At 38.0% G+C, this 17,477-nt stretch overlaps 1 protein-coding gene across 2 annotated transcripts in view; it reads left to right on the forward strand.

Annotated features, from left to right (window-relative positions):
- MAN2A1 (mannosidase alpha class 2A member 1) overlaps positions 1-17,477 on the forward strand; it is a 128,045-nt gene that overhangs the window by 92,653 nt on the left and 17,915 nt on the right. For both annotated transcript variants that reach the window (XM_080371225.1, XM_080371224.1), the window contains exons 17-19: positions 4,537-4,670; positions 5,746-5,887; positions 9,607-9,740. In XM_080371225.1, the coding sequence (XP_080227351.1) occupies positions 4,537-4,670; positions 5,746-5,887; positions 9,607-9,740 (410 nt within the window). The remainder of the gene's footprint in view (positions 1-4,536; positions 4,671-5,745; positions 5,888-9,606; positions 9,741-17,477) is intronic.

A 17,477-nucleotide genomic window follows, 5' to 3' on the forward strand; every position in this document is an offset into this window, starting at 1 on the left:
ACCCCATGGTGTGGAATATCCCTTTGGGCAGCCCGGGCCAGCTGTCCCAGCTGTGTCCCCTCCCCATTTCTTCTGCCCCTACAGCCCTCTCGCTGGCAGGGCCCCGGAAACCAAAAAGTCCTTGACTGAGTATAATTGTTAAATAACAACAACATGCAACAAATAGCAACAGCTAACAACATCAGTGTGCTATCAACATTGTTCACACACCAAATCCAAAACATAGTACTGCACTAGCTACTAAGAAGAAAATTAGCTCTGTCCCAGCTGGAACCAGGATACTCTTGTGAGATTTTTTTGAAATACAGAAGCATTGCCTAATACATGCGACACTTGAAGGAACTTAAACATGTTTTGTATTAGCATTACTTTTACTATAGGTGTCAAAATTGTCTGCGTGGTTTTTAAAATATTATAATTTTCTTTCTAAACACCTTCAAAATCAAATAATGGAGCTATAAGTACTTTCAAAGTCTCCCTTGCTCTTGTCCTTATTCCTTTTAGGTTTCAAAAATAGTATTGTGAGCAATATGTACTTTATTTTATCAGTTGCACAGAACTGATCTTTTTTAAAATTTTTTTTAGTCGTAATGTATTTCTCTTCAGAACTAAAATTCAGATGCCTCATTTTTTATGACATACATACTTTGAACTTGATTGAGTTTACCTATATGACATATACAGATCAGAGTTCAGTTGCCAGCTCGTCTCATGCAGTAATTGTAGATCAAACTCTAGATCACATTCCTTTTAAGTACAAACCAAAATGTTATGTAGTAATTTTTTGTGACGATCCTGAGGAAACATGTTTATTTCAATATTAATTTTGGGGGGGTTTATGTGATCAATCAGTAAAATGTGCTTAGATGAAAAAAGTTATCTTGAGGTCAAGATGTACTAGATTGTCAAAAATGTGAAAAGAAAGTTACTTTTCTGCATGGGTTTCAGTAAATTGATCTTCGTAGCAAGGAGGGAACTTACATATGAAGACTGTGTATTGTATTGAAAGGGAGGGAAAAAGCCTGAAGAGTCTCTTTTGGTTAGGGTGGGGTTGGTTTTTTTTCTTTAAAATACATTTCTTTGTATTACTCCCTTTTCTTTAATTAGTTACCGGAAGTATTATACTTCCATTTCACAGTTCTCAGAAAATGGGTTGTCAGTGAAAATCGCTTGCCAGTTTCTAGCATATGCATTTATCTTTCTTTTACAGTGCACTATTGTTGTGTTAAGAGTCTGACAAGTGGCCAGAACAGGGATGGAGACTGCACCCCTTGGGCTGAGTCATGAGGTTCAGAAAAGACCCCCTTGCTTTCTAAACTCCTTCTCGGAGAGGAGTCTAGGTGCAGCTGGATCCAGTCCTGGTCTCAGACTTGGTCAACAGATTTGTCTGAAGGATTGTATGTACAGCCACTTACCAGAATTAACATTTGCCTGCCAGTCCAGTCAAGGGCTTCCACTGAAACAGTTTCACAAAGTTGAAAAAAATAAATGATTTATTAAGGTGGCAGATATAATGAGTTTGGAATTGGCATTGGTAAAAAAAAAAAACTTACTGCAAAAATCAAGTTCAAGTTAAGAGGATGTTGACCTGGGTAATATCCCACATAGTCGGAGGTGCAAATCTTACCAAAGAGGCGTCCCTGCTTGGGAAGGAGAGAAGTCCGGCCCCATTGACCTGTCCCAGTACTTAGAGTTCTCATCCTTGGGGAAGGTGTTGGGGAAGATTGTAAAATGCCAGATTTTATGCTTGTGGTAAAGTGGCACTATAGTAAATTATTGTGTGCCAGTTGGCTCTTAACAGGGTGTCAGTTTGGAAGGTTAGTTGGACCCAATGGTTCAGCATGGAGCAGGGAGGGTTCAGTACAGATACGGATTTATGGTTACATGTACCAGAGATGTCTTGGCCTTCACTGGAGCAACAGCAGGCTGTGAGATCCCCGCCTCACCCTGAGCGTCAGTCAGTTGGTTTGTGTGTTGGACTGCATCCCTTACCTGTTTTGTGAGATAGACACACCACTCAAGGCAAGCTCCCTGCTCCTCTTAGAGCTGAATACAGTTGTTCATTATTCAGTCAGGATGGGGCCAGGGGGAACACACTGCCACAACTATCTAGTTTTTTCTCTCTTTTTTTTTTTTTTCTTTTTTGCTAACTTTTATTTTCTTTTTTGCTAACTTTTATTTCATCACACTGTTTCAGTACTTAGACCATTACCTATCCAGTCATCATGGTGAAGTCCTGTACCATGCTCCCAGCTTTTACAAGGAAAAAATATGCAATTATTTAATATATTTTCTGTTCACTTCTATGGTGTGTTTTTTATTTTATTTTTTTCATATGAAATGGCCTTTTTCAAAGTTTAAAAATTGATGACTTTGCGTCATCGTTTTGCTAGGTCTTCATCCTGGGTGTTGTAAGGGTAGTTATTTATATAGCATTACTTCATTTAAAAGAAGGTATCTTGAATTTGTACAACATACGTACAGTAACAAAGAGTGTGGAGAGAAATAAATATCTCTCTCTATATAAATATATTTCATTTTTGACTAAAGACCTGATATTCCTGTTGTAACCTGCCTGCTTGCCAGGGGGTGGAAAGCCTGATCATGTGGCTAATCCAGCTGTTGGACAATGCTTTTGAGGCCTACAGCTTTTTCAGCAGTTTTGGTAAAACACTGCTTTTTCCACTTTTGACTTCAGAATTCTGTTGATTTTGAGCAGATAATACTCTGGCTTGACAGCTCTGTTCAGTAACAGACAAATGAGTGATTTTTAACTTTTTCTGCTTCCTTTATCATGTGATTTTGGTATCAGCATGATTTTGTTAATTTTTTTATCAGATGCTTCTTATGTTTCATTGTCTTTGTATTTTTGTATTAACTCACATTATGTAGTAGAAAATAGCTGAGTGTCTTGCATGGTCTGGTCATTTTAAAATTGAAGACTAAAATATTGTATTGTTCAGTGACCTCATACTTTACTAGTCCTACTTTAAAAGAGTTGGAAAATCTATGACTAGAAGTGTCAAAAGTGGAGCAATCCACTTTTTTAGGACTAAGTCTGGAAACATAGAAGTAATTACCTGAACATTTTGTTGTTGTTGTTGTTTAGCACTGTTATATAGTAGCTGTTGGTAAATTTAAAGTTTTAACAGTTGCTGGTACTGCTGCAGGCGGCATTCAGATTTTAAAAAAGATGAGGAAACAAATACAGAGCCTGATATCGTCCTCATTCAGGTGACAAAGTCACAGCCTGACTGCATTTTACATACTAAACAATAGCATAAATATTGAAGCAGGTGGACACTTTCAGCATTCCATTGTGTAAATGTTTAGAGGGTTTGTTTTAGAATTTGACTAAGACCTTCTTAAGGGAACTATTCCAACATACTCTCAAAGAGAACTGCTAAAAATATTTGAATACTACACGTGTAAAATGAAAAACAGTTCCGCTAACCTCAATCCATGTGCTTAGGAATCTAAGAATTTTATTTGAAGGTGTTTTGTCCTACTGCAAAAGATTCTGCAGTTCAGGAGCCCAAACCAATGAGCATGCCTCTGGGTCTTACTAGTTGACATACAGTGAACTGTTGGGGACAAAAATAAATAATACTTAGTATCTAAGATTCTTGACTACTGTCTTCAAGTTTTAAAGGACTGAGTAGTTTAATCAGTTCTTGGCTTTCTACTGTCTTCTGTTCATAGTCTGTCAGACAAGCACAATGTAATTTTGTCTCACTACAAAGAGATATTTCCTATCTCTGTTCTGCTTGGTGGAATTATTTTCACAATTGTTAATCCCATTAGACTACAGAAAGAGTAGAAGTGGTGATGCTGAGTGATGGTGTGATTCCAGTCCAAACTGTGTCTAGAGCTGTTTGAAAAGGTCATGTTATTAAAGGTATTTAATTTTCAATGCAACACACTGTAGAAAGAATTACACTGAATATCTGTCTGCATTTTCAGGTACTTAATCATTCTTTTAATAAATAGGCATCTTTTTTCCTTTCAACAAAAACTTCTGTCCTGTTTGTGGTCATATCAGTGTGCAGTTTCTTAATTCACTGTCCTTAAGGTAGATACTCCCTGTTTTGGTTAAAAAAGCTGACTGGTCTCCTGCTTAGTGGAACAATTGTTGTCAAGAAGCTGGTAATTTCCGTCTTGTCTGTGAATGGCAACAGCTGCATTAAGAGTCAGTGGGAGAAGTAAATGCCTGGGTCTTGCTCCCAGCATATTAGCTGCTGCTAAAGACAACACGTAACAGTTGTGTACTGTTTCCTGCTGATTTACCAGAACCCACATTTGTTACCATGAATTGATTGTGTTCTGCGTCACTGGAAGGTTTCAGACTGTCTATTCAATGAGCTATATCATATGGTACGTAACTGAACTGGCTTCAGATACCTGGTTAGATATAACAGAAAAGGAAAACTAGCAGGGGAAAAATAGATCATGGTGTTCTGGGACCATAGTCATTCTTATATATGTGGCAATCACTTTTAAAAATCGAGAAAATTTAAATGCATCTTTTTCATGTAGGTTTGGAAGGCCAGTCTGTTGAAGTTTCCAATATTGTGGATATTAGAGGAGAATATAATCGCGAGCTTGCAATGAGAATTTCATCTGACATAAACAGTCAAAATAGATTCTATACTGATCTTAATGGATATCAGGTAATTATTGTCCATTAATTACATAGGGTCTCAGTTTTTTACTATCTTAGTACTTCCAATTGTAAGGAGTTTGCATCATACTAATCAAACTCATGTTAAACTCCACTAATTATTTAAAAGTAGAAAAGCTTTATAAATGTACCTATTACAAAATTTGATTTAGACCAGATGAAGTAGCAACTGTTTCCTTTCAAGGAGTTTAAATATTCCTTTATATCCTTTTTAACATAAGTGTAATACAGCAAGTTATGACAAGCCACTGTGTAGTTGCTTGTATATTTGCATGCCTTCTTTCCCCTCTGCTTTGTCTAATTAGAGCCCTTTGGGCAGCACAACACTTGATGTCCATAAGGTCCAGCAACTCAGACCTAGAGAACAACTGCTTGCTGCTGTGGTGGAAATAAGTGATGTATATTTCAAGTGTAATAACTTGCTCTCTTGGTAATGCATCTGATGAAAAATAGTCCCAACTATTTTCTTTACTTGGACTCTGCAGCACATATGAAAGAAAGAAGATTTTTCTCTTCTTTGCATTCCTTCCTTGCTAGAAATAGTTTTGCAAATACATTGAAAACCCTACCTGCTGACTAAAAAAATGTTTTTCCAGTTAGTGTGTTGTACTGCATTTTGCTGGAGACAGTAAAGTGATTACTTAAACATGAAAATAATTTTAATGCTACTACTAATTTGTCAGGTAAAATTCAAGAATTCTACTAGCACTTTGATAAGCTTCCTTTATAAATCAACAACTTTCTGCTACTTCACGGCTTGCTTTCTAGGGGAGAAAAAAATTTCTGTCATTCTATAACTGTGATTATTCTTTTTTTTGTAGGTTCCCTTGATGAATCTTTCAGGTTTTTTTAAAATATCCTTTGATCTAAAAGTACATTGAAGTTATCATTTCCAAAGTGGTAATTTTAGCCACAGAACTCCAAAAAGCTAAATAATACAGTCGATTGAATGCTTTGGTGCCGCTTGTGCTTCTAAAGCACATGGGATAAATGTCTGAAAAGGTCTTTGAAATTTAAATGTATAGAACGAATGTATTTTATTGAAGTTTGCGTTCATACTGCAGATCCAGCCCAGACTGACGATGAGCAAATTGCCTCTTCAAGCAAATATCTATCCAATGACTACAATGGCTTATATCCAAGATGTTGGCGTTCGTTTGACACTTCATTCAGCTCAGTCTCTAGGTGTTGCAAGCTTGAAAAATGGTAAGCATAAGATGTTAGATATTATAAAGGCCTACCTTTCACTGCTGTCTGAAATAGTTCATTCAGAGATTACCATACTTACTAGCGTTTGAAGAAAGGAAACAGGTTTCTCCAACTCTGACAAATTTTAGAATGTATCCATAAGGGAGGATGTAGGGGTTGTTCCCACATGAGATCCTGTCATCTTCAATGGAAGATCTGTCTCAAACTAAAGCCAGAAGAAGGAGATTACAAAAAAGACAAAAGGAGCAATAAATTGTCAGAACCAGGTACTTTTCACCCAACAACTCTGATGGAACTGAAGGATGAAACAGCAAAACTGAGCTTTTTTTCTCTTTTGTACTGTTCTGGTAGCAGAGAGCTTAAGATGCATAATGTGATGCTGATCTGTTTGGGTTTTTATTCATTTGTTTGCTTTAGGGTTGAAAGCACTAGTCTTAAGGTATACACAGTATAGCCTAAATCCCTGTCAAGGAAAACAGTAGAAGCTTTTTTGAAGACTAGAATTAGTGAAATAAAGGATAAAAATAACCCTAGGTATAAATCAACATACTTCTTCTGAAGGAAAATCATACCTCACAGATTTAATGGGAGTACTTTCAAAGAGCTTATGAATAAGTTGACAAGAAAAATCAATTCATATTAAGAACTGGAAGAGAGGTGCAGTATTGCCCTCACAGCAGGGAAGGCTATGATGAACGGCCTGGAAGGCTGAAAACAGGTCAGGTGTTCAGTCTATACTGCTACCAGTATATACCAGAATGCCAGAGGAGGCATTCAAATAAAGCTAGCAAGTGGTGGGCAAAATAAGGTATATAATCCATAATTTAAGATATATAATTCCTTGCTGTAATATATTGTGAGTTAATTTACACTGTTTCAAAAAACAATGGAGTGAATACTTAGAAGAGAAAAAGCCCATCAGAAATTACGCCAAAACCTACTTCCCAGTTTCTTTTCCGAAAAATGTCGTATTAATGTCTATTCTGACAAAAGGTGAATACAGTACTAGATCGATGGAAGTATTAGCAAACCTAATTAATTTTAGGGTGAAGAGTTAACACTGATCTGTAGGCCAATGCTTTAATAAAACGATAGTAGAAAATACAGCCTTTTGTTCCAAGACCACCTGATACAAGATCCAAAACACTTTTTTTCATGCCTTCCATTGCTAGAAACTAAATTACCTTTGGCCTGATGATGTTGTACCATCAAATGTTTGTAGGCACTCATAACATAGGTAGTGGAGACTAAATTAGTGTGCAGAGGCTCTGTTACCTTGTAATAGTGTCTGTTTTCACTCTTTAACAATCCTAGTCTCTGCATCACAGAGCAATGCAACATGTAAGTCCACAGAGACCTGCACTGTCTGTCTTCAAGTTCGGAAAGTTAAGGCTAGCACTGTTTGCCATATTGCAGTTCAGTATCAGGGAGAAACTGGCTTTTTGTGAGCATTGGTTTCATACCAGTCAGAGGACATTAGAGGCTTTTCCCCTACTCCAGTTAAATAAAAGAGCAAAAGATGTATCCCATATCTGGTCATAGCAATAATTTCTTAACTATATCATTCTTTGGCAAGCTCTATTATGTCACACAAGGTTAAGCGATAGAAACATCAAATATTTACTCTGTATGCCCATTAAACAAAAGGACAATGAATTCATCTGACTTGTTACCATTAGATAGTACTTCACAAAGCAACTGTGTTTACTACCTTTGTCCTAAGGCTATGTTGGACTCCTTAAGAGAGAACAAAAATGAAGCTGAAGGTTCTGTGGCTGTAAGAAAATCCAAAACATTACAGATTAGGCAAGTGCCTTCAGTAGCTGTGTATCTGTGTGTCTAAAGGCATAAGCCACCATCTGAGATTTGTATGAACAGCTGATTGTTTCTCACTTCCCATTCTTGGATTAGAGACTGGTTCCTTACTATGGAGCAGTTAACTCTCATGCTGTGAGATGATCTCAGCAGTATGGAGAGTATTTCTTGCTGTATTGTCATCAGCCTTCAACATCAGCTTCTAAGAGACTTGATTAAAATCTGTAAAGTACATATGCCACAACTGTATTCCTACTTCCCATCTCTTCCCATTTGTGGGTTTGGATGCATAATCATTTTTTAATGTTAGATGCTGAACATCTTCCACCTGGTAAATTCCATCTTGTTCTGCTCCAGTTTATGACTTAGTGGATTATCCTCGATGCCTCAGGGAAGACCTCCAGATAGATGGGATGCACCACTGTCATTTAGAGGTGGATTTCCCTGCCGTCTAATGTGTCATTAGTGGGGTAGATGGGAATCACTTATGTCCTGAAGCCTCATGCAATACACTTTTATCATTTGTAACCCAGAAATTTCCCTAAAGCTTTTAAATCTTTGACCCACTTTTGAAATGGTTTTTATCACTGACTTTAGCAGCACTGATTATTTTTTTTGTATTTGCTGTTCGCAATCACCTTAAGAATCATAAAGCTTTGCTTTGTTGGCCTTCATTATCATAGTTTCTTGAAGAAAGTTGGAAAGATAGGTAGTTTTAGATCTAGAGCTTCTAACTTTTTTTTGAAAACTATGACAAAATTTTATTATAGGTTTGTGGTGGTTCTAGCTTTTTTCAGAGACATCGTATCTGTCTGTCAGGCCAGGTTCATACAGTGTTCGTACACTGTTCGTACAAAGACCATCAGTTTGAGGCACAGTCCTGGCCTTATACCTTACTTCAAAATGGTAATTTGTTTCTTACTCATTGCCAACTGACTTTTGTCCTGGATACAAAACATCTGTTTTTACTTGAGAGAAGGAAAGAAAAAGTATTCAGGAAAATCGGATGTGTATTTGTAGAAGAATGAAGAAGTATAAAAGAGACTGTCTTACTATGCAGTCATTCCTACTAGTTTAAATTGTGCATTTCTTGCTTAGGAAACAAGTACTTCAGTCTTCCAGTTTTATTTAGGAAGCAAGTATGCTTGTTTAAAGATTCCGTGTGCAAAAACCATAACAGCCTTAATTACATATCTGAACTGGTTTCCCTCTGGAGGTATAATCCTGAAAAGATATGCATTTCATCTTCCGTAAGGCTATTTATGATTTAAACATCATGCTAAAAGAGCTATTCTGAATGGCAGTGCTACAGTTCAGTATAAACTCACAACTTTCTACTCAGTATTTGTCTAATGCGAAGTTCTTTCCTACTCCCACAAGTGAAAATATCGTTACAGGGAGGAGTGATTGTGAGGTTTTATATACTCATATTGCCTACCTGTTTCTCCTTCTGCCTCCAACTGTGAAACAGAAAAAGGAAAAAGAGAGGTGCCTCTTTTATGGAGTGTAAGATGAAGAAAATTTCCTTAACAGAAGGTCTCTCTATACAGCTGCAACTACTCAGGTTGATTCTTCTCTTTGATCACTTGATGTGCCCAGCATCCTTGTTAAAAATAATAGTTAACAGTAATAACTTCATGTTAAACTTCTATTTAGACTCCTATGTCAAAAATTTGTAGGACCTTCTGCTGAAAGACTTGTGAAAAATTTTTGAAAGGTTTTAAACAGATGAAGCCCAACTGTTTCCATATTCAGTCCTAACAGTATTGATCTGCTAATACTCCTCCATACTCAAGAGAAAAGTGGTGATTCTTTATAGTTATATTTCAGTATTTTTCTTAAGCTTAATAGAAGCTTTACATATTCTTGTTACTACTGTAATTCTTCTACTGATCTTTCAGGTCAGTTGGAAGTGATCATGGATCGTCGTCTTATGCAGGATGACAACCGTGGCCTTGGACAAGGTGTCCAAGATAACAAGATTACAGCTAATGTCTTCCGACTTCTGCTAGAAAGAAGACATGGAACAGATGTGGTAGGATTCAATGTCTGGATTTTTCTGGCTAATCAAGATACAAATATTTATTTCTGTTGCAGCAGCAGTGAACTCAGTAAAGAAATTATTCCATGAGCAGTAGAACTAAGGAAACAATAGTTTCCAAGGGAGTTTTGTCAACTTGCTTGCATATTCTTACTGGAAAGACTTAATCTTTCACTATTCCTCACACAAATACCTGCAGTGTCTGCTTTCTCACTCACACTTCAACACATGCACTGTTGTGGCAGTTGTCTTTTTTCTTTTAATTTTATTTTTCTTTTTTTATGGAGGAAGCTTTGAAAAATGCTAATTAGCAAGTCTCCTGCTTCTTAACAAAATTAGCTGAATCTGGAAAAAGGTTCACAAATTATTTTGGATGAATAGATGGAAAGAGAAAACATAAATTTCATTTTCTTAGGAAATAAGATTTAAGTGGAAATATTTAGATGCCAGACATGTAAACCTTATCGCTTCATTATGGTTCCGGGAAATTTGAGACCCATTTTTTTTGTAAGGGTGGGTTTTTTACCTGCACAGATCAGCTCAGTTTGCCTTTTTCTTTAGTCTTTTGAATAACTCTTCAGTTTTCTTTCAGGTCTTTGCATTTGCTCTCTTTGCTTTTTTTCCCTATCATTTGGAGGGACAAAATAAGTAGTATATCTTCATACTGAGGCAGTAGAATCATGATTACAGCACTGAGTATATTTTAAAAACATCACATAGATAAAGATGAGAGGTTGTATACTGAGCTGCTAATGAATATGCAGATAAATTGGAATTAACTCTGGTTTGTAATGGATATCATTAACCACTGTGAGAGGATGATAGTATCAGGCTTAAAGCTAATTTCCACCACTTAATGATTGACAGTGTTTTTTTCAGGTTGTACATGTTGTTATGATTTTCTAGTTCATCATGTATAACACAGGCAGAATATTAACTACATTTATCACTGTGGTGTGCAAATACCAGAGCTAACTTAGAAGAAGCTAACTTGAGTTTTGTAGCAGTCTAGCTTTGATAACATTGAGCATCACCCAGCTTAATCTGCCTTTGTAAGAAGAAACCTGCAGAGATCTATACTGTCATAGAAAACTACTTTAGTACCCAGGGTAATTTGTGTGTTATTAAATTAGAATGTGAAGCTGGTAAGTCAGAATTATTGGACATGGAAATCTGTATTTACATTAGCAAATAATTTGAAAGAACAGGAGCAGATCAAATCAGTTAGTGCCACGGTGCTTGCATTGACGGTCTGTGCCATTTTGCCGTGTTCCATAGAACCGTAAAATAACTCACAAAGAGGTATCTCTGGAAGACTTCTAGTCCAGTCCCTGCTCAAAGCAGGTCTATTTTTGGATCAGAACAGACTTTAAAAACTGCCCAAAGGATCAGTCATCCATTGACTGTTAATGGAGATGTGAAGGGTTAGAGCACATTTGGTACATATGTCCAGGGAAACTTCTTGGTTACTTCCTTCTAAAAGAAAACTATTCTATGCACACTGAGACTCATCTGCAAACTCACTCAGTGCCTGGTTGAGTTAGCTGTAAGTTTCATTTCAGAATGGCACTGCTGCTTCAAACCAAAACACTCCTTTGGAAAATAGTTTTGAGTTTACCTTAGTTAGAACAAAGGCAGCCTAAACAGCTCTGAGATTATCTGGTTAGTGAAACATTTACATGTGTCTTTGCATACATTCATCAGTTTATTTGGGATACTAGTCAGATATCAGCTTAGTAGAATAACAGTGTATTTCATTTTTCTTACTGAAATTTTTCTGACATATTTGAAAGATTCTGTGCAAGTTACTGAGAATCTTTCAAAAGAGAATGGACAGTTACCTGCTACAATCAAAAACATTTAAGGTGTTCTGGGGTACCTGTGTTCCAGCATCTGCCTGCCTTCCGGCTGACCTTTCCCACTGAGCTTATAATAATTCTAAACAGCTGGAGAGTAAGCCTTTAAGAGCCATTGGTTCTTAGACCAAGGACTGTCCCTCTTGCACATACTTGAAAAGAGGGGGGATCAAAGCTATGGGAGAGTGGGAACAGCCAAAGAGGTGCTGATACCGACTGATACAGGATGCACAACCCGCAGGAGCCAAGCAAGATCTTTTAAGGAAACGTTCTCTTTCTGGTGTTACATCTGGAATTCCCTTTTGCTGTTTCAAAAGTGTTCGAGCATTTTGTTTTTCAAAATTTATATGAACATTGCTAACATTTTTGGATTCATGTAACTTTCAGATGTGTTAAAGTAAGGAAGGGTAGTAGTCCCCTTTCTTTCTGATTTTTTTAAATGTACAAACATTTTTTAGTGCATTGTTACTCAGAAGGTAGTTCTTATAATAGTTTAAAAATAGCTCTGTCAGAAAAATTATGAAAAAATTATATGCAGTTTATAAATGTAATTGGCTGCAGGGTGACTCATACAGTGATCCTAATTTTGTTGTTGTCAAGCCTTATTTTGTTATTGACTTGAGGAACCATCGAACCTACAAGAGGAGAGAGTTTTGATCACTTGGCATCATTGCCAGTTCAAGCTTTTTCTAAAGTGTGTTCCAAAATATTTCATTCTGTGTTTTTTCAAAAACAGTTCTGAGGATCAGGGAACAGGATTTTTTCTGCTCTTTGGGAAACTTTCCCATAGAAGGCAAGCATACGAAGTGTAGGATGTGCAATTCTTTAAAATTAAAATAAATGTTAATCACTTTTGTGGAGTTAATTTGGTTGTGACAATATCAACCAAAAGTTTCTTTTATTTTACATGGCTGAAATACTTTTTTCTTCCCCAACCACACACTTAACAGTATATTTTAATGGCAGATTCAAACCACATGAATGTCCTGAAGTGTAAAATTGACCTGTTCAGTGGGTAGATAGAATTCTTAATAACTGGTAGTATACTCAGGTAGCCTGTATTCTACTAAGTCCTTAATCCTGATGTTGCCTGGGTTTTGGCTCATTAATTTAGCTCATCTATCCAGTAGTAAATACTCATGCTGATACTGCCTCTGTACAAAAGACTTCAGTTTGTTTTGTTTTGCTGAAGTTTTTAAATGTATTTTATTTCCCCCCTAAGCTGGATACTATAAAAGGTATATTCAGAGTGATGATATTGTTCATTAAGTAAGCTATGTATATGGTAAGAGCTGGGCAAATCTCATTTTACTTTACATTATACTCACCTGATTTCTTGACAACTTACATTCTGCAGACCTACCTCTATTGATGTTGTTACTGTGTTTTGATACAATTTCTTTATACAACTACTTCTCCTCCTAGTAGATGTAACTAATTCTGCTTATATGTTCATTCTGTCTTGCAAGCATTTTTGGGGGTCTGCGTATCTTTTTGACTTCTCTCCTAATACCTATTCTTCTTTTTTCTGAGATCAAGCAAGAACTGAAGGCATTTCCTTTTTAAATTGAAGGGATTATTATTTAGCTGAGAATGAAGCTGAGTATAGTTATACGTACTTGCTTGTCAAAAGAGTAAATGTTTTTTCCTTTTTGAAAATACAGACTCTTTATTTTACATTTATTGTAAGTTGTGTTAAAAATAAGCATTGATGCTTTTTTAATGCCCAGGCCTTAGTGTGCTATATTAGTACGAGAATATGAATGAAATAAGATTTGTAGGAGATGGTAATAACTTTATTTCATCAATGACATAGCTGGAGAAAAGATGCCATGCCAGGCACACACTTTGTTCTTGAGATTCCTATTTCATAACTTGCCTTGGCTTGCTTAATTTATATAACTGGATTTATAGCCTAGTCTCAAGCAGAGAGCAAGGATTCATTGGCTCAAATAGCTGCTATGGTTTGGTGGAGATTTGTTTAGAAAAACAATGATACAGACAGTTAATAAAATCACAAATATGTGGCAGTCAGGTAATCAAACTCCTCTTCTTCCACCATATACAACTATTCTTTTTTTTTCTTATTAAATATCTCTCAGGATTCACTTTCTCTGAAAATATAAGCTTGGTGATACAGCTATGTCTGATTATTGAGTTGCATTTGCCACTTACTTGGTGTGTGTATTTATAATGCACATGTACATTTCACACAGTAGCTGTATTCTACACTGTGCATTGCTCTGCTATGTGTAACCACACCTTAACAGGCATAATTAACTCTGTTTCAAAAGAGCAAAAACTCACCATTGGTTTAACTATTACCGTTCAGAATCATTTTCAAGCCAGAGTGTGGCAACCTTAGATATTCTAATAGCATTTCTAGTTATGACTACCATAGTGAACTTGCCAAATCTATACAAAATCTTGAACTTTAAAGTTTGGGGGGTTTATGGTGGCCACAGAAGAAAACATAAATACATTTCCCGCTCTTCCTTTCCCACAGAACACAATGCATTTTCTTCAGAGCCTTGCCACATATATTTAGTAAGGGAGGTACACTTATTTGTCATTTCATTTGGAGAGAGATTCAGGTATGTGTTGGCTCTTTACAGCTTTGCTTAAAATGCTACGTTTAAATTATTATTACTGCTACTACTATATAGATGATACTGTATTTCTTTTGCTGGAAGTTTTTGTCTGCTGCTCAAGAACAGCATTTCCATGTCTTATTTACCTACAAATACTACCTCTTTTCAGGTCAGCACTGTCCTTGTTTTTATGCTAGGGCACCTTACAGCTTAATTTCTTTGAAATACTGTTTTTCCTTGACACTGACAAAGGTATGTTGCAGAAAGTTTCTAAATAAAGATGGATTTATCTCTAACCTCCATTCATGTGATACTGCCTAAAGCTGTAGCGACTGAAAGTTCTCACCCTACAGCAGGGGAGCAGCCATTGTAGCTGGCTTGTGGTGAATTAGGCAGTACAGAGGACTGCCTTTCTCTGATTTCTGGTCTTACAGCTATGTCTCTTGTGGGTTTTTTTCATCTATGTAGGTAATCCCTACAGTGAATTACTTTCCTTTGGTTGTTTTTATTTGTCTTCATTTATGCGTACCTGTCTGCCAGTTCTGTTTAGAAAGAAGGTATTTTATTTCAATGGTATTCAAGCTCGGTGTCTCGACTTTTAGCCAATGTAATTCACCAAAGCAGATGGGTAGACCTCTTCAAAGTCTTTTCTCAGCTTCTCTGGGCTAGTGCAGTTTGAGGTCTTAAATTTAAACCTTTCTGTATCACCACTTCTAGGAAGGCCTACTGATTCCTCCTGCAAGCTCTGGTGGTAGGGCAGAATCCTTAAGGAGGGAGGTTTGCAAGTCCAGCTTCTTCTGGAAGTTCTTAAGTACTCACAAGGGATAATCTCCTTGTACATTGAGCAGCAGACTTCCAATGAAGATAGCCTCTCTGGAGGACAAAACTTAGGAGATACAGTTATGTAGTTTCTGTCTTTATCATCAGTTTGGTGACTGACTTCCTCATCAGAGCAGCATTCCAGAAAATTTCTTATCACTGTGTTCTGCCATCATTGGGAACAGGATAGGCTCTTCCCAGTCAACAGGAAAAACCTAGCACTGTGTATCTTCCACAGTTTTGGCACGGGTTATTTATTTAGGCATTAAGTCCTTCCTCCTTCCTTCTGCACCGTTATTGAACAATATGTAAGGAGGGGCTATAACTAAAGTATAAAATACTTATATTGTTGAGAAAAGCATGTCATGCTGTCTATCTGCTTTTGTGATCCCTTTCATCCAGCTATACTGATGACTGCATATTTGTCAACCTCAGTGTTGTGCTTTATGGTGGTGTGCTTATGGTTACGGTGACTATACTTTCTTTGCCATCTGCACTCTTCTGTAGACCAGCGAGCAACTGTGCTCCAAATGATCGGTTTACAAAACATGATTGCTATTATGGCATCTGATTAAAGACTAACTAAATTAAACATGATGACCTGACAGTCATGGAAGGAACAGTGATAGGTGGAGGAAGCTAAAGAACGTAACTAGGGAGGAGTGGAGCACGCCAAACTGGCTGCTCCTGAGACCATGAAACGAAGAAGGTTAGATTGTTCCTGGTGTGAAACTCAACAAGATAACTCAACAGAAATCACTTTCTGCAGACTATAAGAGCTTTAGTGCCTAAAGGGGTTCAGGACTTAGAGGATTTGGAGGAAGGAGAAAATTTTGGAACCTTTTTTTTTTTTTTTCTCCAGAAGCTTGTTATGAGATGCTCAGTGGAAGGGACATAGGACAGGGAGGAAGGATCGAAGAGGAACAAGTGGGAAAAATGGGGTAAAAGGGGCATAAAATGTCCTACGGACTGGAAATGGGGAAACATAACCCCCATTTTTAAAAAGGGAAATAAGGAAGACCTGGGAAACCACAGATCAGTCAGTCTGACTTCAGTGTCTGGCAAGATTGTGGAGCAGATCCGCCTGGAAACTACACCAAGGCAAACAGAAAATAAGGAGTTGATTGGTGACAGCCAACATGGCTTCACTAAGGTCTAATCATGCCTGACAGATTTGGTGGCTGCCTCATGGCAGCATTGATAGATGAGAGAAGAGTGACTGATGTCATCTGCCTGGACTTATGTAAAGCTTCTAACACTATGACACTGTCCCACACAACATCCTTGTCTCTAAACTGGAGAGACATGGATTTGACAGGTGGACTGCTCAGTGGGTATGGAATTGGCTGGATGGTTGCAGTCAGAGTGGTGAACGGCTCAGGATCCGACTGGAGACTGGTGATGAGTGCTGTTCCTCAGGGGTCCACACTTTGACCAGTGCTGTTGAACATCTTTGTAGGCCACACGGACAGTGGGATCAAGTGTACCCTCAGTGAGTTTGCCGACGACACTAAGCTGAGTGCTATGGTCAGTACACTGGAGGGAAGGGGTACTGTCCAGAGAGACCTTAAAAGGCTGGAGAAGTGAGCCTGTGTGAATCGCGTGAAGTTCAACAAGGCCAAGTAGAAGGTCCTGCACCTGGGTAGGGGCAACCCTCAGTATCAATACAGGCTGGGCACAGAATGGATTGAGAGCAGCCCTGAGGAGAAGGACTTGGGGGTGTTGGTGGACGAAAAGCTCAACATGGCCCAGCGATGTGCACTGGCAGCCCAGAAAGCCAGCCAAATCCTGAGCTGCATCAAAAGGAGCATGGGCAGCAGGTTGAGGGAGGTGGTTCTGCCCCTTTACTCTGCTCTCCGAGAGCCCATCTGGAGTACTGTGTTCCACTCTGGGACCCCCAATGTAAGAAGAACATGAACCTCTTGGGCTGAGTCCAGAGGAGGGCCACTAAGGTGATCAGAGGGCTGGAGTACCTGTCCTATGAAGACAGGCTGAGAGAGTGTGGGTTGTTTAGCCTGAAGAAGAGAAGGTTCCGAGGAGACCTTACAGCAGGCTGCCAGTACCTAAAGAGGGCTTGTAAGAAATACTGAGACAGAGTTTTCACAAGGGCCTGTAGTGATAGGGCAAGGGGGAATGGTTTTAAAGTAAAAGAGGGCAGATTTGGACTAGATATTAGGAGGAATTTTTTTATGGTGAGGGTGGTGAGACACTGGAATAGGTTGCCCAGAGAAGTTGTGGATGTCCCATCCCTGGAAATGTTGAAGGCCAGGTTGGATGGGGCTTTGAGCAACCTGGTCTGGTGCAAGGTGTTCCCTACCCATGGCAGGGGCGTTGGAACTCGGCCTTTCCAACCCAAACCATTCTATGATTCCATGATTATGTGATACAGGGGGTTGATCAAGTCCAGTGCTTGGTCACCACAGGCTATCTTGTATTCTTATTAAATGTTTTCTGTCTGAGCACAC

The sequence above is a fragment of the Falco punctatus genome (genome assembly GCF_963210335.1).
Source record: "Falco punctatus genome assembly, chromosome: Z".
NCBI lineage: Eukaryota > Metazoa > Chordata > Aves > Falconiformes > Falconidae > Falco > Falco punctatus.